Source organism: Heterocephalus glaber, unplaced genomic scaffold (assembly GCF_053883595.1).
Source record: "Heterocephalus glaber isolate CG9 unplaced genomic scaffold, H.glaber_assembly_v1.0 deba00001813, whole genome shotgun sequence".
Lineage (NCBI taxonomy): Eukaryota > Metazoa > Chordata > Mammalia > Rodentia > Bathyergidae > Heterocephalus > Heterocephalus glaber.
In genome coordinates, this window is record NW_028258484.1 from 2,838,228 (window position 1) to 2,864,561 (window position 26,334).

At 45.0% G+C, this 26,334-nt stretch overlaps 3 protein-coding genes across 7 annotated transcripts in view; 1 reads left to right on the plus strand and 2 right to left on the minus strand.

The window, feature by feature from the left end:
- The window catches only part of Top3a (DNA topoisomerase III alpha), a 32,073-nt gene extending 19,550 nt beyond the window's left edge, over nt 1-12,523 (minus strand). For 2 of the 3 annotated variants that reach the window (XM_087203914.1, XM_087203913.1), the window contains exons 1-8: nt 12,168-12,523; nt 6,305-6,364; nt 5,515-5,588; nt 4,555-4,630; nt 2,168-2,276; nt 748-891; nt 453-623; nt 24-124 (exon numbers count right to left, since the gene is read on the minus strand). In XM_087203914.1, coding sequence (XP_087060040.1) covers nt 24-124; nt 453-623; nt 748-891; nt 2,168-2,276; nt 4,555-4,630; nt 5,515-5,588; nt 6,305-6,364; nt 12,168-12,347 — 915 coding nt within the window. In that variant the 5' untranslated portion in view covers nt 12,348-12,523. Of the gene's footprint in view, nt 1-23; nt 125-452; nt 624-747; nt 892-2,167; nt 2,277-4,554; nt 4,631-5,473; nt 5,589-6,304; nt 6,365-12,167 lie in introns of those variants that run through there. The other variant, XM_087203915.1, reaches the window with a different exon arrangement.
- Nucleotides 12,524-12,836: 313 nt separating this feature from the next.
- Nucleotides 12,837-24,907, plus strand: Smcr8 (SMCR8-C9orf72 complex subunit). The gene is made up of 2 exons (XM_004868680.4): nt 12,837-15,693; nt 20,607-24,907. Exons 1-2 carry the CDS (start codon nt 13,337-13,339, stop codon nt 21,058-21,060), a joined length of 2,811 nt encoding a protein of 936 aa, XP_004868737.2. The 5' UTR covers nt 12,837-13,336; the 3' UTR covers nt 21,061-24,907.
- Nucleotides 24,729-26,334, minus strand: part of Shmt1 (serine hydroxymethyltransferase 1) — a 32,236-nt gene continuing 30,630 nt past the window's right edge. For all 3 annotated transcript variants that reach the window (XM_004868677.4, XM_004868678.4, XM_004868676.4), the window contains one exon: nt 24,729-26,079. In XM_004868677.4, the coding sequence (XP_004868734.1) occupies nt 25,910-26,079 (170 nt within the window). In that variant the 3' untranslated portion in view covers nt 24,729-25,909. The remainder of the gene's footprint in view (nt 26,080-26,334) is intronic.

The window sequence follows — 26,334 nt, forward strand, 5'->3', positions numbered from 1 at the left end:
TAAGCTCTCAAAGGACTCCTTACCTCCATACACAACTGATAGAGGACAAGACAAGCTGTATGGTTAAACAGACGATGCCTTTTCCAATTGAAATCTACAGCACCATCTTCGTGGTCATGAGTTACTACATTGGGGAGAGATAAACAGAAGGGCTGTTTTAGAGAAGCCACAGACGCAACAGACAGAAAAAAGAGGTATTACAGTGAAAAATCAAAGGAATTTGAAACAAGGAACAGTACTAGTTAACTAAGAGAAACCTAAGCAGATTCTGAATATTATACTTGATCTTAGGCAAAAGGCTGAGAAGCAATAGTAGATTCTGAGTATTATAATGGAGCAGGTTGAAGGGGAGTGAGGTGAAAAAAAAAATCATACATTTAATTAGTGTTATTAAAGCTCACAATCTTTATCCTTGGATCTGGAGGTCCCACATCAACAATCTCCAGCCTTACCTTTGATTCTGTGGAAGATTTCTGGCACAAAGGCCTGAATGGCTTTGAATCTTTCCACCACAAAGCCCAATGTGGGAAACTGGCAGCTGCCATAGCTGATGAGCTGCTCGGCCAGCACTTCAGGAAAAACCTTCTGGAGCCGCAGGGTCTGGAACCGAGTGAAGGCAGCTCCTGGGAAGTAAGGGTGGAGGGAGGGAAAGAATGAGAAAGTGATGAATGATGAGGTCACTTCTGGTTCTATAACCCAAAACCAACATGCTACACGGGCCATGGCAGGGCACGTCTAGCTCCTCACCGATCCTCAGGTCCAGCTCCTGCCTCACATCCACAGCATCACTCACTCTCTGATCTGGCTCAGTCAGGTTTTCACAGGCTGTCCTGACAGCACCGGGGGTGATCTCAGAGAAACGGGCTCTTAACACCTGCAGACTGGGCTTCACTGCAGAACACAAAGGGTCACTGAGGTCAAAGTCAATCACACTGCACTCTTATCACAAACGCCGCACTTTGCCTAAACTATATCAACTATTAGCTTAGATTGATGGTGTGGTGTACAGTGTGAAAAAGGGAGACATCACTGTAACTTCTAACCTGAGTGTTCGACTTGACAATGGAGTCAATTTTAGTTATTAACTAAAATTCTCTGGGTAAGCCTTTTAATCTTACTTGCAATCAGCCCTTTAGGGAAAAGAAAAATGCTGTCAATTAAAAAGTCTTGTGGGGGATTTCATGTCCCTTCAGGAAAGAATATAGGACATATACATTGTCCTTGAAAGTAGATACACTTTAATTCCTAGGAGTCATTACAGTTTCTCAAAACATAACCACTTAGGAAAACCAGCAACCCTACTGTATGAGCCAGAGAGTGGCCTGTTCCCTGCTTCTCTAAGTTACCAGAAAGCACTACCCTCTTAGAGCTGTTCATTTTAAGCCAACATTCATTCACTCATTTATTCATTTATTGAGGTGCTATGGATAAAACCCAGGGGCTTGCACAGGGTAGGCAAGTGTTCTTCTATAACTGAGCCACACCCTAGCCCAGCAATTATTTATTAATTTATTAACAGACACTATATATAGAATATGGGTAGGCTGGGGATTTAGCTCAGTAGCACCATGCCTGCCTCGAAAGTGCAAGGTCCTGAGTTTGATCCCTGATACTGCAAAAAAAAAAAAAAGAATACGAGTGATTGAAAACACAGAATACAAGGGCCAGGGATTTAGCTCAGTGGTTTCACTGCCTGCTGCGCAAGTGCAAGGACCCGAGTTTGATCCCTGGTACCAGAAAAAAAAAAGAAAACACAGAATACTAAAGAAAAAACAGAATACTTTAGAATTTCTTTGTACTTATGGAATATATAGTCTCTTGCATGTATTTTTATATATATATATATATATATATATATATATATTTTTTTTTTTTTTTTTTTGTACCAGGGATGGAACTCAGGACTTTGCACTTGGAGGCAGGCACAGCGCCACTGGGGTAAATCCCTGGCCCTTTTGTATATAATTTTTAAAATATATACTTAAAAATATATTGCTGACTCATTTAACCCTCCTGGTAGTCCTAGGAAGCATGTCAGATTGGTCTGACATTTGATGAAGATGAGGCTGTAAAGAGGAACTCAGCCACAGCCTACTGTACAGATACGCAGCAGGATGCTCTCTTTATAGATTCCCAAAGAGAGAAGCACAGTAATGGCAGCACTTACCTGCCTTGCACACATGGATAATCTCAAACCCGATGTTTTCACCTTCTCTATCACAGTCAGTCCAGATCACCAGGGCCTGGCACTGCCGTGTCTCTCGTTCCAGAGTTTTCTGAAGTTAATGGAGGGGAGAATGCTGACAGTAGAGTCCACAGCAATTTTTTGACACTTTTACACTAAAGAGATTTGACTGAGGATTACTCCTGTTCCTGGAGTGTTTGAACTTTGTGAGGAAAAAGAGGAATATCACTCATACCAGCACCAGTGACGGTGTGGTCATTAGTACAATCCCCCAGGTTTGTAAGTGAGCTTTGAGAAGACTGGGGGTTTAATACAAGTTCACCAATATGAAGAAATTGTAGTTCACATCTTACATACACTTCTACCTTCAGTGGTTCTGCTTATTGGCTGGTTAAAAAAAAAAACCCAGGAAACAACTTCAATGTGTTTCACCTCAAGAAGGGCTGCCAGTTAGCAGTGAACTAACTACAAATATTTTGAATTGACAATTTACTGTCAAATCACAGGTACTTCATAGCCTCTCTATCTGGGGGTGGGGAGGGGTGGGGGAAGGTGTTAGAATTAATAATTTAACAGTACTTATTCCTAGTATTTATTTAAATAACATCTATTCATAAAAATGGCTTGCTATAGTCTCTTGGGTACTTAGCTTAAAAAGCCTCATTTAGGGGCTGGGAATTTAGCTCAATGGTTCCGCTGCCTGCCTTGCAAGGGCAAGGTCATGAGTTCGATCCCCGGTACCAAAAAAAAAGCCTCATTTACACATGGATGTGGATAACTTTTTAGATCATGGTATAGTACTGAATTTGGTGGAAAACCTTCTGTATAATTCCAATAGGTTAAAAATACAGAAATCATTTTAGGTCCTTTGTACTCCTACATAACTTTCAAATTTCAATATCCAATTCTCCATTTATAGCAAGTGTACACAGACCTGAATTTTTATACATAGCTTGTGTTTTCTAATCCTACTAAATTCAGATACAAATTCTAGGGGCTCCTAGAGATTTGTTAGTATTTTCTCTGTAGATGATCATTTCATCTACATATAAAGATTTTTCTTCTACCTTGCCAATCCTATGCTATTTGTTTCTTTTTATTGCTAGACTATTTTGGTTTGGGCCTAGGTTTCAAAGTTTAATGGACAGATGAAGAGTAGGCATATCTGCCTTTGTTCCCTACCTTAGGGAGAAAGCACTGTATCTTTTCCCTTCATATAAGGGGTTTTTGCTGAAGTATAGAGTACATGTCTTATCTGTTGAGAAGGTTCTGTTCTACCTCTAGTCTCCTGATAGCTTTGACCATGAACAGCTGTGGAATTCAGTCCAATACTTTTTCTGCAACTAATGACAGGATCATATTGCTTTTTCCTTTCCTCTGTTAAAATGATGACTTATGGGGGTGGATCTTCCAATGCTGAATCAACACGGCCATCCCTGTAATTAAACCACTTTCTACATACTGCCAGGTCTGACTTCTAATAGTTTGTTTTGTTAAACAAATTTGTATCTATGTTCATACCTTTTTCTTCTATTATCTTTATCTAGTTTTAGTATTAACACAATGTTGATTTCCTAAAATGAGGGCAGAAGTGTTCCTTTTTTCTGCTTTAAATGTTTGATATAATTCATCAGTTAAAATGTATATGAGCCTGTTGTTGTCATATAGGCAGGTTTTCAAGCTAAGAATATACTTTTTTTTTGGTACCGGTGATTGAATTCGGGTCCTTGCGCTTGTGAGACAGGCGGTGTAACCACTGAGCTAAATCCCCAGCCCAAGAATATACTTTCTTTAATAGGTACTATTCAAATTTTATATTTCCTCCAGAGTCAGTTTCATTAAACTGTCTTCCAAGGTACTTCATAGAAGTTGTCAAATTTATTTCAAAAAAGATTTTTGTAATATGCTTTCTATATTCTTTTAAATTCTGCAAAAACCTGTGGTAATGTCCTCTAAATTTTGATATTGTAATTAAAACAATGTATAACTGATATTGTGTAATAGGAAGAAAACCTCTAAAGGAGTAGGAGAAGTGGGAGGGGTAGGGGAAAGGAAAGAAGGGAAAAGAAAAAATATGAGAAAAGGAAAAAAAATGGAAACAAAGTCTTTGCAAATAGGGAAGGGTGGAGGGGGTGAAGGGAGGGCAGGGGAAGGGGAAAAAATAAGAACCAAGATGCATCATGTAAAGGTACAAGATCCCAGTGATGAATGAAACTGTATTTTATACCTAAAATGTACCAATAAACTTAATGGAAAAAAAAAATTTCAGGTGGTTGTTTTAACTTCAATGCCACATATCTTCTACACATACACTCAATCTTAGCCAAAAGGCCGAGAAGCGATGCCACATGTCTTCCAAAAGATCCTACCTTGATGTCTATAAAATTCTCTGGGCAGTATTTTTCGATTTCTGCTTCAAAGAGGACAAGGGGATTGCAGCTATGCCTAGAAAAGAAACAAAAGCACAAAGATTCTCATGCCAGCACATGATGGGGAGTCCTCCACTCTAACAAGGATGCACTGCTGTAGTGAGCTCATAGGTGGGCCCCTAACTGAAAATGGCTCAGGTTGGGTGGTGCAAGGCTATAATCCCAGCTACCTGGAAGGCTGAGGTGGGAGACTTTTTGAGCCCAGGACTTCAGGAGCAGCCTGGGTAGCATAGCAAGACAGTCTCAAAAGGGAATGAGGAAGGCCAAGGATGTAGCTCAGCAGTGGTGTGCCTGCCTGGCAAGCTCAAAGTCCTGAGTTCGATCCTTGGTACTGGAAAAAAAAAAGGGATGAGGAAGGGGGAAAAGGAAGAAAAAGAGATAGGATGGGGAAGAGAAAAGAAAAGGGAGGGGAAGGGAAAAGGAAAGAATGGGAAAGAAAGGGAAAGAGAAAGAGAAAGGCCAATGGTCCAAAAGATTAAAAGCAAAGCCATGATCCTCTGCACAGCACAATGTCCTCTCTCCAGTGAAGATTAACAGAAGTTGTTAAGATAACATTTGGAACCCTTTTATGCACATTTGCAACCGAACAAATGCAATCCAACAGCTGCATGAAAGGGGTCTATTTTGGGGGAGCATCTAAAAGTGGCTGTTTATTCTAAAGATATAAAAATTTACAATGAATCAGACAACCCTTGGTCATCTTGGTACTCTAAGTTACATGGTAATATCAACATACTTCAAGATTCCTATATTTGGGGCTGGGGATTTAGCTCAGTGGCACAGTGCCTGTCTGGCAAGTGTGAGGTCCCGATCCCCGGTACCAAAAAAAAAAAAGATTCCTATATTTGTAACAACTTACTGTAATAACCAGACAGTCCTTCCCCTAGGAATTGTACTGACCATTTTCGAAACCGCATCTGGAAATCATGAGCCAGCAAGTGTCCAGAAACCGAAGTCATTATCATGGTAACATTCTGAATGATAACAAAATTCAAGTTAGTCTTTTTGTAATTATATTTACCAAATCATTCAAATGAAAGGGAGGGACTTCTATTACAGAAAAAACCCCAAAAAACAGTTGCGTGGGAAGAAATAAACATACACATGATCCATCAAGGCCAAAAGCCATAGGCAATCCAATCACCACACCAACTCTTCTACTACGATGCCACCTTCTGTATCATTTAAAATTTCCTCAGGGCTTGGGTGCAGCTTGGTAGTATAGTGCCTGCCAAACACGCATGAGGTAGAGTTCCATCCCCAGCACCACATACACACACACACACACACACAAAGAGAGAGAGAGAGATGTAGGGGGACCACACCTCCTCCTTATAGGTCATAAAATTATCATCTGTAACTAAGGACCTTTACTTATTTATTTATTTTGGTACCAGGGATTGAACTCAGGACCTTGCACTTTTGAGGCAGGTGGCGGCACCACTGAGCTAATTCCCTGGCACAGACGTTTATGTAATAGTTATTTTTAAGACATATATAAGATGTTTTATATATGATAAGGGTGACCAATTGTTCTTGATTAACTCTAAGGCACAAGCAATTTAGGGGAGATTTATAATAAACAGCTATTCTTTTCAGTATAGTTGAAAACCGAAGGAATGTACAACAAAATAGCATATGCATCTGAAAGCACACTTCAGCTTTATGATGAAAATATTTTATCACCTACCTGGCCATACAGATAATAATCAAATTCATAGATCTTGTTGAATTTAGAAAGCCCTTCTCTCTATAAAACAAAATAAAAATAAATAAAAAATACAAATCACATTAAAAAACAAATGACTCTTCAATATAAAGATCACGCAAAATCTGGATAAGCAAGAGTATCTCCTATGGACAAAACAGCATTTCCTATATATAAAAAGTGAGCTAAATTACTAAGACCAAATATTTACTAGATAGCCCCTCAAAATACAGTTACCAAGTATGTATTTGATAGAGTTCATTGGAGTTTTTATGCTGGAAGGTAAACTTGAGATCAGCTAATATATATATATATATATATATATTTTTTTTTTGGTACCAGGGATTGAACTCGGGTCCTTGCACTTGTGAGGCAGGCGGCGGAACCACTGAGCTAAATCCCTGGCCCTGAGATCAGCTAATATTTAACATCTTTTTATAGATGAGAATGAAACTGTCCAAGATCACATGACAAATTCATGACACTAAATGCCCTTACTAGGACATAAATTCAGGCCGGTTGTGGTGGCACATGCCTGTAATCCCAGCACTGGGGAGGCTGAGATACCATAAGTTTGAGGCCAGCCTGGGCTACATAGTAAGTTCAAGTCCAGCCTGAACTACATAGGGAGACTCTTTTTCAAAAAACAAAAAACCAAAAACATAAGCAAACCATCTAATGGTTTTTGACTTCTTTTTAAAAAAACCCTGACAGGGCCGGGGATTTAGGTCAGTGGTTTCACTGCCTGCTGCGCAAGTGCAAGGACCCAAGTTTGATCCCTGGTAACCACCCCCCCAAAAAAGAAAAAAGAAAACCCTGACAGAGGTGTTATAGCTGCAACAAGGCTGTGTCCTGCTAACTCAACTACTTTCCCATCCAGGGTCAAATGGCCAGGGTCCCATGTTATATCTTGGGGACACATTGTGGGAACGACTAGCCCAATTCTGTCCAGGTAGATGGCCCGTGACATCAGCTACAGGGATCACCCAAGATAGCCTGTTTTACCAATAAGCATTTTAACCTTGACTCTCTGTAGTTCCCATTTAGTGAGGACTGCACACATTTAGACTCAATTCTACTTCTTGGGTGAGGTGCCCAGGGAAATGGGATGTTCCTAATTACAGCAGAGTTCTGGAGCCTAGACAAAGCTGATGAATATACCAAAAGTGGAGCTTTTACAATTCTAAATATATATATATATAATTTATATATATTAATACATATATTAACCAATAGTGTCTTCTCTAAATGCTCAAATAAGAACTGATCATATTACCACTAGTGAATCTACCTTAGAATTCTCTTTAAGACTTCTCCTTCTGTCTATACATAGAAAAAAATCCTCAAGGATCTATAAGTCAAGGACCATGGATGGCAATAGAATGGGAGTGGGGTCAGTTTGATATATATCTATATTCTTTGAACTATTTGCAATAAATACTAACTGTTGAAAATGGGAAAAAATTCTATCTTGGTTTTTTGTTTTGGTACCAGGGATCAAACTCGGGTCCTTGCGCTTAAGCAGCAGGTGGCGAAACCACTGAGCTAAATCCCCGGCCTGTCTCGTTAATCTTGTGGTGAATTTCTCTCTCATTTTCTAATGTTGGATGTTTAAAAAACTATTAAAAAGAATCTGTTTTATGATTCCATTACTAGAAATTTGTTATCCAATTTTTGTTATAAAGCTACAATGACCACCGTTTTATTTTAAGTTGTATTAAGTGTTAACTCCTCTATTACATACGTAAAGGCAGACGCTGTATCATTCAATGCACATGGACCATGTGATTTCAGAGCAGGTTCTGTTTTAGAGACAAATATATGAGTAGGACCTGGCCACTGTTCTCAGGGAGATAACATACTTTAAGACAGATGTACAAACAGCTAAATGACTACACGTGATGACTTGTCATCAAGAGATGAAAAAGCATCTGAAAACAAGGGAATGAGGAGGGAGACTACCTTGGAACAACTTCAAAGAAAAGGTTATATTTAGGTTGTATTTTATTTTTTCTTTTAAAATATGAAGAGTGGCCTGGGAGGAAAAGGAAAACATCATTCTAGGAAGAAGTATGGAAATTTGCAAAAGTGTGAACTTTTATCTTTTAAACTCTGATGGCTTTTATCATTCTCTTCCTCTCTATCCCTCTGTTTATCCAAACCTGCCTAGAGTTCAGGGTCCTGACCTCTCAGAACTCTAATAGTGGTCTCCCTAACTTCAGCCTTTCACTCTTCAAATCTTCTGCTTCCAGATGACTTTATAAAATACAAAGAATGCCTTTATCTCCCACTTAAAAATCTACATGGCTTATTTCAACTGATATAGAAAAAAACATATGACCAAAATTCAGCAAACTTTCCTGATTAAAAAAAAAATTCAACAAATTAAGACTAGAAAGGAACTTCTTCAACAGAATAAAGAAAGTTTACTAAAAGCCCACAGCTACCATCATATTTAATAATGAGAGGCTGAACACTAGGCAGAAAGTATAAATAAAACAGCTGGGCATGGTGGTGGATGCCTGTAATCTCAGCACTCAGGAGGCTAAGGTAGGAGGATTGATGTGGGTTTGAGGCCAGCCTAAGTTGCACAGTGAGTTCAAGGCAAGCCTGAACTACATAGCAAAACCAAACCAAACAATAAAAGGCTAAAAAAAGAAAAAATACTAGGACAGCTATTCTTGCTGCTGGTATTCAACACTACACGAAAAATATCAGTGAGAATGTTTAGGCAAGAAAAAGAAATAAAAGACATTCCATCTAAATTGTAAAGAAGTAAAACTATCTATACTCACAGACATGATTGTTGTTTTTTTTTTGGTACCGGGGATCGAACTCGGGCCCTTGAGCCTATGAGGCAGGCGGCGGAACCACTGAGCTAAATCCCCGGCCCCAGACATGATTTAATATAAAAAAAAAATCCTGAAGAGAACTCACAAAGAACTTTTAGTGCTAATACACAAATCCAGCAAAGTTGCGGGATAAAAGTTCAACACACAAAAACTAGTGTGTTTAAAAAAAAAAAGTAGTGGGGGCCAGGGATTTAGCTCAGTGGTTCCAGTGCCTGCCTTGCAAGCACAAGGTCCCAAGTTCGATCCCTGGTTCTAAAAAAAAAGTAGTGCTTATATATACCAGGAATGAGTAATCTGAAAAGGAAATTAAGAAAGCAAGTATATTAATAATGACATCCAAAAGAATAAAATATTTAGGAACAAACTTTATCAAATAGGTGAAAGACTTGCACAATGGAAACTAAGTAGACTTAAAAGATTGCAATATTCCCTAAACAGATTTAGAGATTCAATGCAATCTTTACCAAAACTTCAATAGGTCGCTGCCTGCTGAGCAAGCGCAAGGACCAGAGTTCGATCCCTAGTACCAAAAAAAAGAAAAAAAACTTCAATAGGGCCGGAGATTTAGCTCAGTTGTTCTGCCACCTGCCCCACAAGCGCAAAGACCTGAGTTCCAACCCCGTGACCCCCCAAAACAAACAAACCTTCAATAGCCTTTTTTACAGAAATGACAAAGCTATTCTAAACTTCATATGGAATCATAAAGGATCCTAATATTCAAGTGATCCTGATAAAGAACAAAGTGGAGGACTCACACATCCCAATTTTAAAATTTACTACAAAGCTACAATAATGGGAGTAGGGGCCTAATTCAGTGGTAGAGAGCTTGCCTAGCACACAGGTTCAAGTCGCCAGGGCTGGAAATGCTAATAAAAAACCACATTTCTCCAAAAAAGATAAACAAATGGCCAAAAAGCACCTGAAGAGATGCTTGACATCTTTAGTCACTAGGAAAATGTAAATTAAAAACAAAATGACTAGCCAGGTATGGTGGCACACTCCTGTAATCGCAGCACTCGGGAAGCTAAGGCAAGAGGAACCCTGCAAGTTGAAGGACAGCCTGGGCTACATAGTTAGTTGAAAGCCAGCCTACATAGCAAGACCCTGTCTCAAAAAACCAAAAACCAAACCAAAACAAAACATGATCTGTTCATACAATGGAACATTTTCAGCCATAAAAAGCAATGAAGTACTAATACACACTAAGCATGGGCAGATTTCAAAAACATTATGCTAAGTGAAAGAAGCTTGACACAAAAAGGCAATGTAGTATACTATTCCATTTATAGGAAATGTCCAGAATAGGTAAATCCATGAAGATAGAAAGCAGAATAGGAAGGAGGGTATAAGACAGCATGGTTGCTTAATAAATATAGGGGTCTCCTTTTGGGGTGATAAAAAATGTTCTAGAACTAGACAGTGATGATGGCTGTCCAACATTATGAATGTATTAAATTGTACACTTTAAAATAGTTAAAATGGTTTAATTTTATATATGTTCTACCATATTCAAGCACTCACATACAACTATATGTCTCCCTAATGTCCTCATGATCTGCATGCAATTGCTTCTCTTACTTAACCCACTAGTTCCTCCACCTCTCCACATCAAGTTCCAAGCCTCTCTCTGGCTTTGAACAAACCACACAGTTTCAGTCATTGGGTTGTTCCTCACACATCTGACTGTCTGATAAACTTTCCAGACTCAACTCATTCACCCAACCGATATTTACTTAAGTCTCCTATATTTCAGACACTGTATTATACATTAGGATACAGGAACTAATTAACACAATCTTTACCCTTTGGAGCTTGAGTCCATGGAGGGGCGACAAGAAAAATCAATTAAATAATTGCACACTGCAGCACTGAACTTGAAAGACACCTTCCAAGTAGGAAAATACAGTGTAATGATAGTATATAACTAAGGGTCCCTGACCTAGTGGTGCTAGAGGCAGGAATGTAAGGGAAAGGTTCCTTGAAAAAGAGACATTTAAGCAGAGTCCTGAAGGATAAAGAAGTTAGATCAGAGGGGCCATTTTCAAGAGGCTGAGTCCCAGAAGAAGGCAAACCTTGGGGCTGGTCATGACATTCAGCATTGGAAAAAGGTGAAGCCCTCAGCCAGTACTCACTCAACCTTGGCTGCCTTTCCTCAGTGCTGGAAGAGGTGTAAGGACCCTGGGATTTGTAAAGAAAAAGGAACAGGGAACTTTGGTCTTATACTCCTTGCAATGTTCTCCAGAAAACCATTTCAGATCCACCTTTGTTATTTGGGAGATTTTCCTGAACAAAGGTTCCCCTGCCCTTGGCTCCTTTAAGAAGTCGTTTATCTTCCTTTTCCTTTATGACCCCAGTTTATCTAGAAAACATTCATATCCTTTCATTGTGGCTCTTGGAGTCAACCTGTAGGAAGAGAAAAGGGTTGACTTCACCTCTAACTCCCAAACCTTGGTGTTGCCTCATCCAGCTGGGATTGGGGACTGATAAATCAGAACTGCAGAATGTAGGGGATGTGGGAGAAGACAGGGAGGGGCTCGGATAGTTGGGGATCATTAGGTCCAGTAGGGTTTAAGTTTCAAGTTAAAGGTGTTTGGTTAGGGGTTTCTAACTGAACTGAACTTTAGACCCACTGAATAGGCAGTGTCCCCAGGTGGATTAGACAAGTTTAAGAATGCTTTTATGGACAAAAAGAGTGAGGGTTTTCGGCCAGGTATTTAGCTCAGTGGTGCTGCCGCCTGCCTCGCAAGCGCAAAAAAAAAAAAAAAAAAAAAAGAGATTGCGGGTTTTCTAGCAAATGCGTGAAAGAGCCTAACTACATTTTACAATTCCACCAGTCCGAGAGTCTGAGGCCTGGGAAGCACTGAGGTCCACGCGAGAAGCAGTGAGGTCTCCGAGCAGACGAAATCACCTTTACGTCGATTTCTGGCGCCCACCACGCTGTCCCGCTCAGTGGACTTCACTCAGGGAGCGCAGCTGGCCACAAACTTTCTTACCCGTCTCATGCGACCGTTGGACAGCAGATCAGCGATTCCCTTGGCTGCGTCGTTTTTCTCGGCCACACAGAGGACTTTCCGCACGCCTCGGAAGGCCACTTCCATGGCGGCGAGGGTCAAGGCACGGCCTCCGGGCCGTCGAAGCCACCGGAGCGGGTAATGGACGACCGAAAAGATCATCTTTAGGTCCCGCGCCCGCAGCAGCCCTCCGGGTGCCTACGCATGTTGGGGAAGCCAGAGACGAAGCCCGCCTGGCTCGCAGTCAAGGGAACTACAGATTCTGGGAGGCGCCTGCCTTTCGGTGACCTCCCCACCAGGGTGCCGGCTTTCGGGGAGCTATAGTTACTGCTCCTTCTCCCGTCCGCCTCGGACTCTCCACCAAAGCCCGGACCTTTTTTTTGCTTCCTCCCGCCTTCTATAGCCACTTCCTTCAGGCGCGCGCCCACAGCGACCTGAAACTACAGCTCCCAGACTGCCTCGCGCTCCCACAACTCTTATCTAAGCACTTTTCTCCCCCTCCTTCAGGCCCCACTTTACTTCCTTTCACTATGCTGCTTGGTTAGTTGGATTGGTACTTCGGAGGAGCTGCTGGACAGTACGGTTCAAGGAACTCTATACCGCTCCTGCTCGGAAGTCTGCGCAGACACTTCCGGGTCACGCGACGTTGTTGACCGCGAGTCATGTGATGCTAAGATGGCGGCGCCGCGGTAGCTCTCTCCGGTTTGTGGCATCGAAGGAGCCGCGACGCTTTCTGCCCTCGGGCCGTGGGGGTGGCAAAGCTTGGCTGACCCCTGCGGCCACGTTAGGCACTCTATCGGGACTGGGGCTGTTGCAGTAGCGGTGGGTTTCTCGAGTGCTAGTGATCTTATTGCAGGTGCCTTGCTCCGGCGGTGCTTGCCGGAGGAAGAGGAGAGAGACCATCCTCCGCAGTCTTCTGTGTCTGCAGCTTTGCAGTTCACGAGGCCTCCGAGAGGTCCGGAGGAGCTGTACTTCTGAGGGAGCTGCTAAAGTTCGAGTGCTGTAGTGTGAGAGGCAGTCTAGGCTCCCTGGGGCCGCAAAGAAGACCTCAAAGACTTCGCTTCCTCCTTTAGAGGCCTGGCTTTGCTGCATCGATTGACCCCGCGTTCTTTCCCACTTCCTCTCAATGTTCTCTTCCTATATCAGGAAATATGATCAGCGCCCCTGATGTGGTAGCTTTCACCAAAGAAGATGAGTATGAGGAAGAGCCTTACAATGAGCCGTCCCTGCCTGAGGAGTACTCCGTGCCACTCTTCCCCTTCGCCAACCAGGGAACCAACCCGTGGTCTAAGCTGTCCGGGGCCAAGTTCTCGAGGGACTTCATCCTTATTTCTGAGTTCTCTGAGCAGGTGGGACCCCAACCCTTGCTGACCATCCCCAACGACACCAAAGTTTTTGGCACCTTTGATCTCAATTACTTCTCTCTGCGGATCATGTCTGTGGATTACCAGGCTTCCTTTGTGGGCCATCCTCCTGGTTCTGCGTACCCTAAGTTGAACTTTGTGGAGGACTCCAAAGTGGTACTGGGAGACTCCAAGGAAGGAGCCTTTGCATATGTGCATCACCTAACCCTGTATGACCTAGAGGCCCGAGGTTTTGTGAGGCCCTTCTGTATGGCTTATATCTCAGCAGACCAGCATAAAATCATGCAGCAGTTCCAGGAGCTTTCAGCTGAATTTTCCAAAGCCTCCGAGTGTTTGAAATCAGGCAATAGGAAGGCATTTGCTGGGGAACTTGAAAAAAAGCTTAAAGACTTGGATTACACCAGGACAGTCCTGCATACAGAAACGGAGATCCAGAAGAAAGCCAATGATAAAGGTTTTTACTCATCTCAGGCAATTGAAAAGGCTAATGAACTGGCCAGTGTGGAGAAGTCCATCATTGAACATCAAGACCTGCTGAAGCAGATCCGCTCATACCCTCACAGGAAGGTGAAGGGGTCTGATTTGTGTCCTGGTGAGATGGAGCACACCCAGGATCAGGCTGATCATGCATCCACTACCTCTAACCCAGATGGGTCTGCGGACTCAGACAGTTACACCTGCAGACCAGCGTACACCCCAAAACTCATCAAAGCAAAGTCCACCAAGTGTTTTGACAAGAAGTTGAAGACCTTGGAGGAGCTCTGTGATACTGAGTATTTCACCCAGACCCTGGGCCAGCTCAGCCACATTGAGCACATGTTCAGAGGAGATCTGTGCTACCTCCTAACCAGTCAAATTGACCGAGCACTTCTAAAACAACAACACATAACAAACTTCCTCTTTGAAGACTTTGTGGAGGTTGATGACAGGATGGTGGAGAAACAAGACAGTGTACCCTCTCAGCCCAGTCAAGACAGGCTACCTTCCAGGTCTCTGGAAGAATGCCCGATTCCTAAAGTGTCAATTAGTGTTGGTTCCTACAAGTCCAGTGTGGAGTCTGTGTTGATCAAGATGGATCAGGAACTTCGAGATGAGGAGTACAAGGAAGTAGAGGTAACAGAATCAAGCAGTTTTGAGCCCCAGGAAAACTTGGACTACCTGGATATGGACATGAAAGGGAGCCTCAGCAGTGGTGAAAGCATTGAAGTTTTGGGCACGGAGAAGTCCACTGCTCTACTGTCAAAGTCTGACAGCCAGGCTAGCCTCACGGTACCATTGAGTCCCCAGGTGGTCCGAAGCAAAGCAGTCAGCCACAGGACCATCAGTGAGGACAGTATTGAAGTCCTGAGCACCTGTCCTTCTGAGGCCCTCATCCCTGATGACTTTAAGGCCAGCTACCCAAGTGCCATTAATGAGGAAGAATCCTATGCAGAGAACGAGGGGGCCATCCACTTCCAAGTAAGCCTCAGTCCACTGGAGCTGGGTGAGGTGCAGGAGGGTGGCTTGGAAAACACCCCACCCCAGATAGACTCCTCCTGCTGTATTGTGAAGGAGAGCAATGGTCAGCTGGTGCCGCTCCCCACTCCTGCCCACACTCACGCTGATGAGTACGGCGTGGTGAGCATTGCCCCACAGCGCTACAGGCAGAAGGACCAAGGCTTCCGTGTGGACTTTGCAGTGGAAAACATCAATCCTTCCCAAGACAACAGTTGTGAAGCATTCCCAGCTTATGAGTTGGATCCAAGCCACCTGCTGGCTAGCCGGGATGTCAGTAAGACTAGCCTGGATAACTACTCGGACACCACCAGCTACGTGAGCAGTGTGGCCTCCACCAGCTCAGACAGGACCCCCTCCTCTGCTCACCCTGTCAGCCTGTCTTCTGAGAGACATAAAAAGAAGGCTGGCCAGAATGCCTTAAAATTTATTCGCCAGTATCCCTTTGCTCACCCGGCCATCTACTCCCTGCTCAGTGGGAGGACACTTGTGGTTCTAGGAGAAGATGAGACCATAGTCAGGAAGCTTGTGACTGCACTGTCCATCTTTGTTCCCAACTATGGCCACTATGCCAAGCCTGTGAAGCACTGGGTCTCTTCTCCTTTGCACATTATGGATTTTCAGAAGTGGAAGCTTATTGGCCTGCAGAGGTAACTGGTTCCAGGTGGTGGGGAGGTGTCCTGGCCAGTTAAGAGATGAGGGAAGTTGGTGTACAGGGCCCAGAATTGGTAGACCCAGTTTCTAAACAGGGCCCAACTCCACCTGACTTATTTTTGACAGTTCATTTTCCTCTGTGGCTTTGGTTTCATGTCATGTAGAGGGAAGAATCACAGTTCCTAAGTAGTTGCTAATGATGCCAGTGTGTCCCTCTGTTGTGTCAGAATTACTTTGGGAGAATTTTTAAAATCATAGATTCATGGGCTCCATCCTCAGAGATTGTGATTCAGTTGGTTTGAGGTAAGACAGGCTTTGTTTGATGTATAGCAAAGTTGCAGATCTCAGGTCCTTTCTGACTCTCAAAATCACACTGGTGACTGGCCATCATGGGTGGGACAGGAGGGCACCAGGGTTTTCACTGGTATTTTTTTGTTTTTGTTTTTCCAATTGGAACCCAAGGTCTTTCCCACAGCCTCTGCTTGCCAGGCAAGAGCTGTACCTCTGAGCTACATCCTCAGCCTTAAAGAGGAAATGTGAGGGCCAGTGATTTAGCTCAGTGGTTCTGCTGCCTGTCTCGAAAGTGCAAGGTCCGGAGTTCAATTCCTGGTACCAAAAGAAAAAAAAGGAAACGTAAGAGCCACTTCTTTCTTCTTTCCTCTGAATACTGTTTATTTCATTCTACTGATACTCGTGCTTTAGATTCCTTTATCTTTATATATTTATAAAGACCTGCTTGACAGGTCTAGCTGAGCCTCCCCCCAGCCCTTGTTTGGCCTGTGTTTAGTTTCCTCATTTTATGACATGTCGTTTTCCTTTTCTTCATTAGCTTTGCTCATTTGTAAACTAGAAGTGCCCAGCTAGGTGATCATCACAGTCCCTTCTGAAGAGGGAGCAGTCTATACTTCCCACAGAAGGGGCAAAAGGAATTTCTTCCACACTGCAACAGCAACCATTTCTCTTTACATGGTGCCTAATATCATTGAAGTCACCACCTCCTGAGTCTTCATGTGTTTGTCCCTCGTGTGGAAGTAGTGGGACCTTACCGTGACTTTTGCTCCATTAGTTACTGGAATAGTACGGTGGAAGTTCAGCCAATGCTGCTTCCACATTATGATTTGGGTCACTTGTGGAGTCTACTCCAGGCTGTGCTTGAACAAGGCCACTGCTCTGGAAGAGTTCATAGTCCAGGAGAGGAGGGAGACAGGTGACCAGAGTATTACATTCATGGAGACAAGAGTTGTAATATTGGGATACTTCCAGTGTCTTAAGACAAAGGGAGCAACTTAGTAACACCTTGGAAGAGAGGAATGTCTTTGCTTGAGTACACAGGAGGGCGGGGTCCTCAGTCACTGAGTCAGGAAGTCCATGAGGGGCCAGTCATGAGAGTACTCTAAAGGCCCTAGGAGGAGCTGTTCTCCAGCTTCTCTGTGAGGCCAACTGGTCCCTGCTTCTTGGTCTGTCCCCAAAAGGAAAGGCTGTCTCAGATTGGTTTTTGCTGCTGTCACTTGTGGAAGGGTGGGTCAGTATCCCACACACACATCTCTTTCGGTTCTCCAAGTCCCCTCAGCCCACCCTTTGGTTTTGTAAAAGGTGGAGAATAAAAAATGCACTAAGTAGGCGCAGCTTACAATCTGTTGACATAGGAAACCTTCGCAGAGGCTTCCCAGAATTTCCCCATGCAGCATGTGTCAGAGTGGTGAAGGAGGCTCAGGTAGTTGTCAGCAAGGCTTTGTTGAGGGACACTGAAGACTAGGCCAGGCTGAGTTGGAAAGGCTATGATCCATGAATGATGTTGTGAGGGTGCTGATGGGCAGTGTGTTTGTCCATGGAGGAGAAGAGACCTGAGCAAGTATGTGTTCTGGGGCTGCCCTATCCCGGCTCATTCACGGTGGGGATGTCACTCTTCCATTCTAACAGAATGACAGGGTTTGATCACTGGCTATTTGCCAAATATTTATGAGGGCAGCTAAGAGCTAGACACTACCTAGAGGGAGCCAGCGTGGTATATACTCTGGCCCCCTCTGTCACCATGCTGCCAGCTTGACCTCTCAGGCTGTTTTCCCATGCTGCAGACAGAGCTGACGAGACCTGGTTCATGGTAGCAGATGTCACAAAGCCCATGGGATCTGATGGTGTTCAATGCATGTGAACGCTCCTCTGTCACACTAGTGGTCTGTGAGGGAGGCAGGCAGGATAGCAGGGCTCCAGGTGGTTCTGGCTAGCCACACCTCAGGGAGCATCCTGGGAAAGCCAGAGGCTCTGACAGTTGAGGCCAGTGCACACAGATAGGAACTTTGCTCACAAAACTGGCCTCACGTTTTTTTTTTTTTGTTACCGGGGATTGAACTCTGGACCTTGCGCTTGGAAAAGCAGGTGGCGGAATGCCCTCACATCTTCTGAGTGGGGACAGATGTGGGTTATCTGGAACCCAGTGTCCTGTACAGGTGTCAGCATACAGTCAAGGATGGGGATGGGAGGCTGTGTCCAGAGAACAGGCCACAGAGGGTCCCAGAGTGGTGTGGGAATGGATCGGCTACAGCTCATGGAGAGAAGCCCTCTGGGGGATGAGTGGCCATGATGGTGGAACATCAGGAGGCGAACACTGTCATGGGCTGTGGTAGTTACAGAAGGAACAGTGGGGTCTGCGTCAGGCTCTGGTGCTGTCGTCACTTCTGTATAGTTCTGGACCTGCACCCTCCTTGCTTATTAATTCCCCAAATCAGGTTGAGCCCCTGTGTGTAGGGTGTAGGGGTTAGGCCCTCATGGTGCCCACCTTCTGGAGCTGTAGGAAGGACTGACATTTAGAATATGGGTCATGCTATACTGCAGCTCCTGGCCCCTAGAAGTGCTCAGGGACATGGACATATGGTGGGTCTCCAGGCAGGCAGGACTGCATTGACATAGGGAGGCACACTGAGCCCCAGCTTTAAAAAATCACAAGGAGTGGGAGAGGTGCCTTTTGTCCTCATGACCTTGTCCACAGAGCTGTTGAACTCCAGTAGGACTAGGTAAATTTGGACTCCTGAGGTCTTTAATTTCATCTAGAATGAGCTCAGATGATGAACTGTTTTTGGACTCTTACCTCAAACCACCAGCTTCACTGGCCTTAGATTCTTCACACTTACATAGGCCCTCTGCCTGGAAATCCAGTCCTTGTCAGCTGGATCAGTGTTGGTGGGAAGAGATGAACATATAGTTGTACTGGCCTCCTATCATTTTACATAAATAGCAAGGTGAACTGCATGCCTGAGTAAGCAGCAGGAACAAGCCCTGGACTAGGAGAAAGTGCTAGTGGGGATCAGAGGCCTGAGTTGAGTCCTGGCTGGCTGACCATGGACAAGCCACAGCCCCACTGGGGCCTCTGTCCCATGGGTCAGGGTTGTCCCTCCTAACTTTGGGCTGGCCATACTGTCTTAAGCACATGAGGTGGGAGATGCTCCCTGCAGCAGAGGATAGAGATCTAGGCTGACTCCGTGTCATATGGCCTCCTGAGGAAGAGCTTTGTGGAAAACAAATGGAAGAAGAGCTAGAAGTAACCAGCATCTTCCAAAAGAAGTGCTGCCATTGAGAGTGAGAAGAGTGCCAGAGTGGCACCCCAAGGTGCTGGATCTCAGCTGGGCATCTTAGCAGAGATGGAGGAGCAGGCAGATGGGAGGTGAGTCCTGAGTGGAGGGGGCTAGACATGTGAAGCTTGGAGAGTTATTTGGCTTGTGGGCTGCCCCCTGCCTGGGCCAGGTAAGGGTGCCCAGAGAGCAAACTGAGTGTGGAGAAGCCAGTGCAAAGTCCAGAGGGCTCTAGGGGTGGGGACCACTGAGGCACTAAAGGCTCTAGTAGGTTAGGGCAGCTGGATTATAGATGATCTATCCTTGTTCTAACAGACTTTCTGAGCTATGGCTGCCTGCAGGCTGATTTCCCCCTAGCCTGTGGGGTGTGCTGTCTAGGTTTAGGACACAGGGCCTGAGTGGGTCTCACCATCTGATTTCTGTGACTTTGCCTTGCTCTGGTCTTCATACTGTCCCCAGAGCCAAAGCTCTTTCTAAGGCCCAAATCCCTGGTGTCTCAGCCATGGGTCTCCTGTGCAGACTGAGACCGTATCTCTCTTCACCTCATTGTGCTTAGGTGCAGACCTTCTCCCAGTCAGTCCCAACTCATGCAGGACAGGATTCCAGGTTATTCTGCATTACAAACTTGGTTCCCAGACCAGTGCCTACTATGTGGTAGATGTGCAGTGGTTGTTAATTATGAGACCAAGTGGGTATACAGAATGGAGATGCTCCTTGTCCCATGGGGAGATGAGTAAACAGACAGCAGTCACCAGACTGGTTGGTGCTGGGTTCAAAGTAGGAAAGATGATAGGGCCAGGGACCATCCTAAGGCAATTCACTTCGTTTTTGTAGTAACTCTATATAACAGTAGGAACTATTATCTCCATCATAGATGAGTCTCAGAGAAGGTAAGGAGTTTGACCAAGGTCTCAGGACAGAAGTAGAAGCACAAAGAAGAGCAGATTAGGGAAGGCTAAATAATGGTTTTAATTGGTGTGAGTCAAGGCCAGGAGGCAGAGAAAGGATTTTAGGGAGAAGAACAGGCAGGTGGTTTTGAGGCCCCAAAGGCTTGGCTGGCTCCAAGAAGAGTCCATTCAGGTAATAGTCCATTTCTACTTCAGAGGCCAGTAGGAATCAGATTGCTCAGGGCCTTATGGACCAAACTAAAATGTTTGAACTTGGTCAGGAGGGTAGTGAGGAGCCCTTCAGAGATTTTGATGATCACATTTGCCTCCAAAAGGAGCCAGTGCCTGCTGGCTGGGTGGGAGCCAACCTGGGAACAGTGGGTCCCATGCCCCAGGTGTCTTCCTCTATCTTCCTGACCCTTGCCCATCCTCCTGACCTTGGTCTGTCTGTTTCAGAGTGGCCTCCCCTGGCAGTGCAGGCACCCTTCATGCCTTGAGCCGCTACAGCCGCTACACAAGCATCTTGGACCTGGACAACAAAACCCTGCGCTGTCCCTTGTACAGGGGCATGCTGGTGCCCCGCCTGGCAGACCACCGCACTCAGATCAAGCGGGGCAGCACCTATTACCTGCATGTGCAGAGCATGCTCACCCAGCTCTGCTCCAAGGCCTTCCTCTACACCTTCTGCCACCACCTGCACCTGCCTGCCCATGACAGGGAGACAGAGGAAGTGGTAGCCAGTCGCCAGCTGAGCTTCCTGAAGCTGAACCTGGGCCTAGTGAATGAGGACATCAGGGTGGTCCAGTACCTGTCTGAGCTGCTGAAGCTGTACTACATGCAAGAATCTCCTGGGACCAGCAACCCCATGCTCAGGTTTGACTATGTACCCAGCTTTTTGTACAAAATCTGAGGTTGGTCCCAGCCATTGTGACCAAGACCTGTGACTCAGGGTGCAATGAAGGGAGGGATTGGCATGACCAAAAGGTTGCCTGAACTGGACTGTTGAGATTTCTGATCTCATCAGTGAGAAAGAAATAAGAGCTAAAAGCCCATTTTTCTCAGTGTCTGGAAGTACAGTAAGTTTTCTTTGGCTCCCTGGTGAAGAATGGCCCCTGGATAAGGGATGTCTTTGGCTTTCTGAGGACCAGCAGCCCAACCAGGAAGAGAAAACCTCAGTCCTTGGGCTGGGAAGAGGTGAGGGGTGGAGCACCCATAGCCTGGATGGGAGAAGCACACTGGCCACATTCAGCATCACCGGACACTTGGGTGGCAAGAATCGGCCAGGGAAGCAGCCTTTTAACTGATGATATGAAGGAAAACAGGACGACAGAACATCTATTGCCTCATTCAGACCCCATGTGGCCCTTTATTTGGCCTCTTGGAGCCCATCATCCCAGGGGAGGCTCCTGAATAAGATGGAGAAAGAAGGCTCTGGCTAGCTGAGGAGTGGGAAAAATACACTTCTAGGCTCCTTGGTTGCAGAGAACATGAGAGGCCCCCATTTGGCCTCACCTCCACAGGGAGGGAAGCGCCTGTGAGTGGCCCTTGGAGAATATTCCTCATAGTCATCCCTAGGCCCAGATGTGAAACAGGTACCAAATGGCCATAGCAAGTGTGAGGGCCACCCTGGGAACTGCAAATGGAGACAGCCATGGGGCCACAAGGCTGTCTCCACTGTGCAAATGATGAACTGTCAGTTCTGGGGCTGCCCATGGGCTCCTCCTAGCCAGAGTACATGCACATTGATTGTTCCCTGGGAAGGTCACATGCCAGGACTTGGCAGACATCATAACTCTAGTTGCCACTCACAGCAAACCTTTGCAACCACTTTACTACCTCTCACGGGTTCTTATGGGCTTGGTGATAGCAGTTTTCTGTTCAGCTGGCTGGTATGGATGGTCAGCCTAGCTGGTAGGAACTGAGATGGCAGGGACTTCATCAGCTAGCTCCCATGGGGCTCTCCTTGTGGAGCTGCCTCTAGGAGGCTGTGCTTACCTGTCCCCAGAGCTCACAACTCTCTGTGCAAGTCCACAGGGTGGGGCTGGAGGTATGTTTCTCAGTGTTTAGACACAGGCCTGCTCAGAAGATGAAGGGAGGAGACTGGTGAGGAGTGAACAGAATAGAGTGCCATGGAGTGGTCCAAGAAATAGCAACAGGAGCCTCATTCTCAAAGTGATTCTTCATTAAGATGCTTTTCCTGATTAGGGGTTGAACTCCCAAAATTTAGATTTTGGTTATAAACTGTTTCTGTATGGCAATTTGAAGGGATTATTTAACACAAAGCATGCTTCCTTTCAAGAGGGCTCTTAATGGGCCTGGTACTGAGTCATCACTTGGGCAGAGGCAGTTAATACTGGATGCTGTCCTCCCAGCTTCTCCATTTTGGAGGACTTGAAGCTTCTAGCTAGATGTTTCACCTTGACAATGCAGAGACCTATGCAATGGGACTAATCTCTTCAAGAATTTTCATCTATGGTGTTCCTCTAGTAATGGGCTAAGCAGTTTAATCAACATTAAAACACATTTCCTACAAAGGAAGGGACATCAACATTCCTTATTACTTCTTTACTCCTTTCACTTTGGGGCCCACTACTGAAACTGGCTGTCTTCAGGTTGGTTTCAACTTGACCTCCAACCTGTTCTCTCTTCCCTTATTTCATAACAGTCCAGATGAACCATCTGATTAGGTTGACAGTGACAGTTGCAGAGGCTCCATTTTAGAGATCAGTCCATGGCCTCCTTTAACATGTGGGGTGGGGTATGCTGGCCTGAGGTGCTGGTTCCTGTTTCAATATTTCCCTAGAAATCTTACTTCTTGGTGGAATCTTTTTTTGTTTTTTTGATACCACGGATTGAACTCAGGACCTTGTGCTTACGAAGGCGCTGGAACTGCTGAGCTAAATCCCTGGACCTCTTGGTAGAATCTTTGGATTTTAAAAATTGTGACTCTTCCACAACTTACAGCAGTGGTTGAAGTTACACACCTTGCTCCTGGGTTTAGAAATGGACTGTGATAGTGAACCTGTCATTCCTCATCTTGGTTTTTTTGGGGGTACCAGGGATTGAACTCAGGACCTTGTGCTTGCGAGGCAGGCACAGTGCCACTAAGCTAAATCCCCGGCCCTCCCCATCTTGCTTTTGACCTTTTTCAGATCAGTTGCTGTATTTGAAGTATAGATTTCAACCCCACGCCAATTCAGAAGTTCTTCAAATTTCTTTCTTTCTTTTTTGGTACCGGGGATTGAACTCAGGACCTTGCACTTGCAAGGCAGGTGACAGAACCACTGAGCTAAATTCCCAGCCCAGTTCTTCAAATTTCTAAGAAGGCCAGTAGACTTCACCCCAAGTGCCAGAGCTGCTATGCTTGTACCACATGATCTAGAGGCAAAGAGCAGCCCTCCATTTCCTGGCTATCTTGCATGTACACTGCCCATCTGCCAGTGCTAAGGACATGCCCCATGCCCAAACTCAAGTGCTGCATGTGGGCCAGTGTCTTGTCCTGTTGTGTTACATCTTTGCAGGGCCAGCAGCACCAACTGAGCCAACAAGGAGAGGTGTTGGCAGGCATACAAGGCCTCTGGAGGAACTAAGCTGTCACGGCAGGCAAGTAGGCTTCTCCCAGTCTCCTTTACCTTCCACCTCCTAGAAAGCTCACGAGGAAGTGCCTTGGCTTATGCTTTGAAGCAAACGGGCCAGCTTTTGGCTTTGCCCCAAAACTGTGATCAAAAGCGACAGAATTGGAATTTTTAAGAGACGAAAGTATTAAGAGACTGTAAAAAGCTAAAAAGATCAAATTTCTACTTCTGGATGGAAAGTGAAGCCACTTTGAGGTGATAAGGTTGGGCACAGTAAGTTTTCCCCATCTCCTCCTCCTCCCTTGGGCCCCTGGTCTATTAAGTTTGGTGAAAACTTTGGGAAAGATGTGGCAGAAGTGGATGGGGGAATGGCGGTGAGATGAACATGCTCCATCTTGCTAACCTGCTGGTATGTAACTCAAGTTCCCAGGAGGGCCTGCTTTGCTTCCAACTGAAGGTCACACACAAAGGGTCTTGGAGCTGTCCCATTATCTTCAGCTGGGCAGGACAGTAATCAAGCCTCCAAATTAAGACTGCTGAGGCAGCAGATCAGCTCTCAAATCAGACACAGAGATGTAGGAACTGATGTCACCCACATCCGATGGGGACCTGGTGCAGCTGTCTCCACACTTCAATGATGGAAATACCAACAGGTTGGACCCTAAGCCATGGGGGGGTCCGTCACCTGCAATACAGGACCCCAGGGAGCCTCTGCCAGGCTGTCTTGACACTGGATAGTTGGAGCTACAGTTTGGACTGAGATAAATGCCACCCTATAGGTTGCAGTGAGAAAAAGCATAGTCTTGTGCTGAACTCATAGTTGTTATTTTCTAAAAAGCTATTTTATTATTGCATGTCTTGTGTCTGTGAATGTCTGTCCCGAACCCATGAGCTGAGTCGTCATAGTGGCTAAAGCCAGAGTACGACTGACATGTGTGACAGTATCTCACAGGTGTGACTGCACAGGAGTTTATAGAGTAAATGCCAAACAGTATGAGGAGTGTACTTTTTAAGAAATTTATTTATTTGAGTTTAGATATTTTTGAAATATAAAAATTGGTTATTTTTTAAAGCTATGATTCTTGTAGACATTGTGGTTAAAAATGAGTGTGCTTATTAAAAATGGTCATGTATGGTTTGCATCTCAGCTATATGAAAAATAAAAATTCTCTGGGAAGGTGACATTTGGGTTTTTGACTGTAGGAGGGAGTTGGTTATCTTGAGTAGACCAGAAAAGCCTGTATTATAGCTGACTGTCATACCAGAAAGGAACGGGGGACTTCCCTGGGTGGAAAAAAAATTCTTTTATTTTTAAATTTTTTGGTTTTTTTGACAGGGTCTCACTCTGTAGCCCATTCTGGCCTTCAACTTGCAGCAGTCTTCCTGCTTCAGCCTCTTGAATGTGCCACCATGCCTGGCTAACCATTTCTTTTATAGTAAGCTTTTTGGTGTTGAAGATTGAATCCAGGGGTCTTGCATATGCCAAGCAAGTGCTCTACTTATGAGTGACACCCCCAGCCTTCATACGGTGAGCTGAACACCAGCTGGGTATATCTTGTACACTTGTTTAACTTTAAAGCACAAAGCAGGAGACTCAAAATTACCCCCTACAGTTGTAATAGAATTCAGTGCTCCTTTGTCATCTTATTGGGCAATGAAACAGGAAGAATGGGCAGCACTTACAATCTATGAACCTGGGTATTTACCTGTCACAGCAAGACAAGGGAGCCCCAAGAAGAGTAAAAACACCGTAATCTTTCTACTAGCTTTGTCCTGTACCACTTTATAAATGATCAACTTGGTTACATAGTATTGTATTTTTCCAGAGTAATTATATAGCTGTTGAGAAAATTAAGATTCAAATTTAAATTCTTTAATAACCTGTCCCAGAATTATTAACAATAGGACTTAAATTTTGATTTGTGAAAACATGAGAATAGTCTGTAAGAGATGCCCCTCAGGGCCGGGGATTTAGCTCAAGTGGTTTCACCGCCTGCTGTGCAAGCGCAAGGACCCGAGTTCGATCCCCGGTACCAAAAAAAAAGATGACCCTCAAAAGGGACAGGGCAACTTAGTGGTCATGTGTGGTGGTTCTGCTGTCTCAAGAGGGTACTGGCTCCTTAGCAGGTATCCTTGGACAATCTGTGTATGGCGCCAAGGCAGATGCAGAGCAGGCTGGCTCTTTCAGAAGTCAGGTAGGCCAGGCAGTGGGAAGAGCGAAGCAAAGCTCTCTACTTCATCCCGGAGAGCCTGTACAGCCCTCTGGTGCTTCTCATCTGCCAGCTTTTCCTTGAACTCCTTCAGCGTGGCCCTTGAGCCCATGTCGTTCTGAATCTGTAGAGTCAGCTCTATACCTGTGCACAAGATAGTGAGTCCCCCGTGAGCTTGTCTCATGCTAGACACACCAACGGAGAGGACAGTTGGGAGCCAGAGCACAAGTGTCACATATTCCCCTGGGCTGGGAGTGATTGAGCTTTATGGCTGTCAAGTGTTCCCCTCAGAAAAGATTCTCATGCATGTCCCTGAACAGCACACATTTATAAACCTCTCAAATGAGTTGCTAGAGTGATTTTGCTGTCCCCTGTCCCCAGCAATCAGCTTTGACAGAA

Coding starts and splice junctions, on each gene's coding strand:
- Smcr8 (XM_004868680.4), top strand. CDS start 13,337: ATGATCAGCGCCCCTGATGTGGTAGCTTTCACCAAAGAAGATGAGTAT. Junction 15,694..20,606: donor AAGCTTATTGGCCTGCAGAG/GTAACTGGTTCC, acceptor TGTCTGTTTCAG/AGTGGCCTCCCCTGGCAGTG.